This window comes from Olea europaea, unplaced genomic scaffold (assembly GCF_002742605.1).
Source record: "Olea europaea var. sylvestris unplaced genomic scaffold, O_europaea_v1 scaffold3211, whole genome shotgun sequence".
Lineage (NCBI taxonomy): Eukaryota > Viridiplantae > Streptophyta > Magnoliopsida > Lamiales > Oleaceae > Olea > Olea europaea.
The window spans coordinates 9,952-14,376 of record NW_019250956.1 but is presented as its reverse complement, the minus strand read 5'-3'; the positions used below and the strand labels follow the sequence as shown (position 1 = coordinate 14,376).

The 4,425-nt window shown below is 36.3% G+C and overlaps 1 protein-coding gene across 1 annotated transcript; it reads right to left on the bottom strand.

Annotated features, from left to right (window-relative positions):
• Positions 1-58: 58 nt before the first annotated feature.
• On the bottom strand, positions 59-4,399 carry LOC111385574 (long chain acyl-CoA synthetase 8-like). The gene is made up of 7 exons (XM_023009979.1): positions 3,018-4,399; positions 2,828-2,908; positions 2,358-2,630; positions 1,713-1,844; positions 1,463-1,636; positions 1,139-1,368; positions 59-1,031 (listed from the first exon to the last, which is right to left on the bottom strand). Exons 1-7 carry the CDS (start codon positions 3,564-3,566, stop codon positions 908-910), a joined length of 1,563 nt encoding a protein of 520 aa, XP_022865747.1. The 5' UTR covers positions 3,567-4,399; the 3' UTR covers positions 59-907.
• Positions 4,400-4,425: the final 26 nt, after the last annotated feature.

Here is a 4,425-nt window from a genome sequence, read left to right as displayed (position 1 = left end):
TTAAAAAAAAAAAAAAAAAAAAAAAAAAAACTATTTCACCCATTAAAATTTGAAATACCTAGGGCCAAACGGGGCTATGTACCTAAAAGGACTGCCAGAAAAGGAATTATTTTTGGAAAATGGAGCACATACATGCATATTAAAGCATTTACTGATACAATATTTGCTGGATCTATAAATGATGAAAGATCAGCCTCAGGATATTGTACATTTCTAGGAGTTAATTTCGTGACTTAGAGGGTTAAAAAGCAACCACGTGTGCAGAGGCCGAGTTTAGAACAGTTGCTCATGGTGTGTGTGAGCAGTTGCGATTAAATTGCTACTTGAGGAACTAAAACCATTGCCTGCTCGCATGAAGTTGTATTCTGACAAAACATACATTCCACTAATATAGGTTGCAATCCAAAACAGCATGAGTGAACAAAACATGTTAACGTAGGCCATCGCTATAACGAGGAGAACTTAAATAAAGGTCTAATATCTATGCAATTTCTTTCTATTGAAAAGCAATTGATAGCAATTCTCACGAAGGATTTGTCTATACTGTCCTCTTCAAATTCGACAGGCAAGCTGGAAATAGTATGCATCTTTGAACCGGCTCGAGGGAGAATGTAAAATAATCAAAGTTATTTAATTATTAGAATTTGTACATAGTATTTAGTTCTGTTACAACAGATTGATTTTTTATTTTGAAGGATTTTATGTTCTACATATGACTTTTCAATTTCTATAGATTTCAAATGTATACTTATAAGGGTCTTCCCTCTTAAATGGAGAGCATATATGAATTACTCTCTCTATGAGATTGCTGTTCAATGACATATAGCAAGGTGCAAAAAAAAATCCATTTCAAAGCTTCCAAGTAGATAGTCAGGCAAACCTAATAATTTCTTGGCCCAAGGAAGTATCATACCTTGATATAGCAACAAGGAAGAGGAGGACCAACACGCCCAACAGATGTGTCATCCGACTCAGAGAAAGTAGCACCAGCACATGTTTCTGTCAGACCATATCCTTGACCAATAGGGGCCCTGCAGAACATTGGTAGAGACACAAATGTAAAAGCCATTTTCTAAATTCATAGATGAACAATATCCATGACTGAGAATGAGCAGACTATAATTTCATAAAAATTTACCCCATACAGATGTTGATGAATCTTTGTGTATCTCCAGATAAAGGAGCTCCGCCACAAAGCATGAATCGAATTTCTCCTCCAAGAATAGACCGTATCTTCTTAAAAATAATTATATCCCACAAGAATGTCTCTAATCCCCATGCCCCAAACCAGCTCCCTCCAATAGCTGCCAGTCGCCGAGAATAGGCGATGTTGAAAAGCTTCTTAGAAAAACCTCCTTTCTCATCAACCTATGACAGAAAAATGTAAAATACAATAGTGCTGATACCAAATAATATATTTTGTAATATTAAAAAGGCAAATTTTCAAATTGCCACTAGGAACCTTCTTCAAAACTCCATCTCGAACACGGTCTAGAATAGCTGGAACAGCTGCCATTAGAGTAGGCTTTAATGCGGAAGCGTCTCCCTTAGTTCCTTTTTTTATTTTATTGGATGTGTCTGTTAATGTCAATGTTGACCCATAGCCAATTGCAGCACCAGCAGTTAGCATCACGGTCTGGAGAACCATCACACATGTTAGAACTTAAAGCATATTCATCATTGACCATGAAAAAAATTTCATTTAGTTTTACCTCAGCAGCTAATTCAAATACATGAGCTAGAGGCAAATATGCCAAATAAACATCCTTGCTTCCCATTCGAGGGATCACTGTCATAACTGCAGCTGCAGTGGCCACAATGTTGCCATGAGTTATCATAACACCCTACAAAATCAAGTAGTGAAATACATAAAGTTAAAAGAGAAGCCCATTCAGGAGAAGAATATATCACAGAGTTGAAGTGCAGATGACCCAAAAGTAATAGGAAACTGTAATAGATGCTGTCCTAAAGGTTGATCGATGTTATCCATCAATTACATCTGAATATAACTATTCTGAAAAAGCATAAAACCTTCTTCATTTTCAATGTCCTAAAGGTAACTCCTTCAAAAGGAAATATACTAGAGCACATGCTTCAACGTCCTTATTGCAAGGAACGAAAAAAAGGTAATCAGATATATGTATATACGTAAATTAAGATATTTTTCTGCATTTTGAAGCTGGATGACCTTTCAGTTGGCAACCTGAATTGGTAATAGCTGACTCTATCAATTACCAAGATCTGACAGGCATACCTCAAGATTTCCACCAAAGATGGGATTCTACCTATGCATGCAGCATGCAGTAGATGACATTCGATGTGTATGTCTATGCATGAAATGAGAAGCGCAGTCAAACCTTTGGGAGGCCTGTACTGCCACTTGTATACATGATGACAGCAATATCTGTCTTGATTGGAAGTCTAGGTTGAACAGAACTATCTCTACCAAGTTTTTCCACTTCTGAAAAAGAGGAAATTCTCCAATTATCCATATCTTGGTTAACACTGGAACTACTCGAAGTTTCTTCATCATCAAAGTATATGACATTTCTAATAGTTTTCAGGCTTGAACTTATGGCAGCCAACTTCTTCAATTGCTTAGATTCACAAACCAAGGTTGGCACTTGAGTCTGTCAAATATTAGAGACAAAAAGTTGTAGTCAATATCAAAACCGTTATGGCCTACACTATTTTGAAAAAATAGACATAGTAGACAAATATAATAAAAAATGGAAAGCAAAAAAAAAAAAATAACAATTAAGATATTTGACAAATAAATAAAAGATAAAGTTTTTCCTTTGGCTATTCATTTATTCACTATGTTCACCTCATTTAGCGAGTGTATTACAGCGTCATCTCCTAAAGAAGCATAAATGGTGACAACAGTGATATTTTGACGGAAGCAGCCCTGAAATCAAGTAGCAAGTAAAAGCAACGTCATTCACTCATTCCTTTGAAACAACCAAGACCAAAAGGATGAGAAGTTGGGTAATCAAAACGAATATTTTCAGGGTCACCTGGAATGCAATCAACCATTCTGGCCGAGTATCGGCAAAAATGGCAGCACGGGTATCCACATCATGACCTAGTTTAACAATACCAGAAGCAAAGTTGCATGCACGATCAAATACTTGTCCATAAGTTTCCCACTGGTACTCACCCAAGTGAAGCTTTTCAAATTTCCTCCCATCGTTAGCTGTAACAAACTCCTTACTAGTTACTTTTCTCATCCCAATACACCTTTCCTGGGAATGTTTCTTACATGACTGCTCAAATAAAGCAGCCATAGTAGTGGCCCCTTCCCAAGGAACCTCAACTAATTTGACCGATCTAGCATTGCGCATTGCCAAACCAACCTCACCGCCAACTTGAACTGGAACTCCTCTCTGTTTTGATTTTCTTTTTCCCATTAGTATGGAAAGAAGTATGGGTATAGCTATGGCAACAATAACCGCACCAACTATGCCATATGATCCGTAAACTTTCAGAATTGAAGAGGAATTACTATCTCCCAGATTCTCATTCATGTTCGTGCTCAAAATTCTTCTCTCGGAGTCTCCCATCATATATTTCGTATACAATTATATTTTGATAACCACTGTTCCTCTGCAGAGAATGTTAATAAGATAACTAATTCACAAAACAAGAACTGGTAACATGAAGAAGGAATAAAATGCAGGCAACAGCAGAAAGTAAAACAGTAATTTACCATATGACGACCTAAATTACCTGCTATCTATTTACGTTAATATGTACCCCACACCAAGAGAAAACAACAAAAACATATGTGAAACAGAATTAGTATCACAAACGACACGAAATATGTAATCCAGTGTACATACCTGCACACAGCTTCATGGCTCATGAGCATTCAAATTATTTCTGAAGGCCCAAAAAGCCATACAGATTGTATAGGCTAATGAAAAAACAAGAACTTTACAATGACCTAGATTTAAAAGGCCATGTTGTCATAGAAATCCATCAATCTGGCTGCATATTTCTAATACTGATTACAAGCACCTTACCAATCTCTATAAATTTTAAGGTCCATCAACCATTTTCTTGGCATCATAAGTAATAACAGTGTCCGGGCACACACTTGTATGGTATTTTCTATGTCTTTCACTTTTCTACCAATTTTCCTGTTTTTTCCAGAGGCAGAAAGTTTAAAGAAGAATTCAACAACCTCGATAACTATAATATTGTAAACAGTTTACTGCCAAAAACAGAGGCACATCCAAAATTAAGATTACATAACAAACAGACTATTACAGTGCAGCTTTGTTACGAATCAAACACAATTTCCTCAGAAACTAAAAAAGGAAAGAGCTTAAGTTTATCACTACACGAACAGAACAGTTTAAAAACAAGCAGCGGTCTTACACCCATACCCTTTACACAAAATCAAATCAATTGTTTAACAAA

Bases quoted from the DNA above. Each gene is read 5' to 3' on its own strand.
- LOC111385574 (XM_023009979.1), bottom strand. From the start codon at position 3,566: ATGATGGGAGACTCCGAGAGAAGAATTTTGAGCACGAACATGAATGAG. The intron at 1,637-1,712 runs GTAAAACTAAAT...ATGGTTCTCCAG, and splicing joins TATTTGAATTAGCTGCTGAG to ACCGTGATGCTAACTGCTGG. The intron at 1,369-1,462 runs GTTCCTAGTGGC...TTTCTGTCATAG, and splicing joins GAGATGGAGTTTTGAAGAAG to GTTGATGAGAAAGGAGGTTT.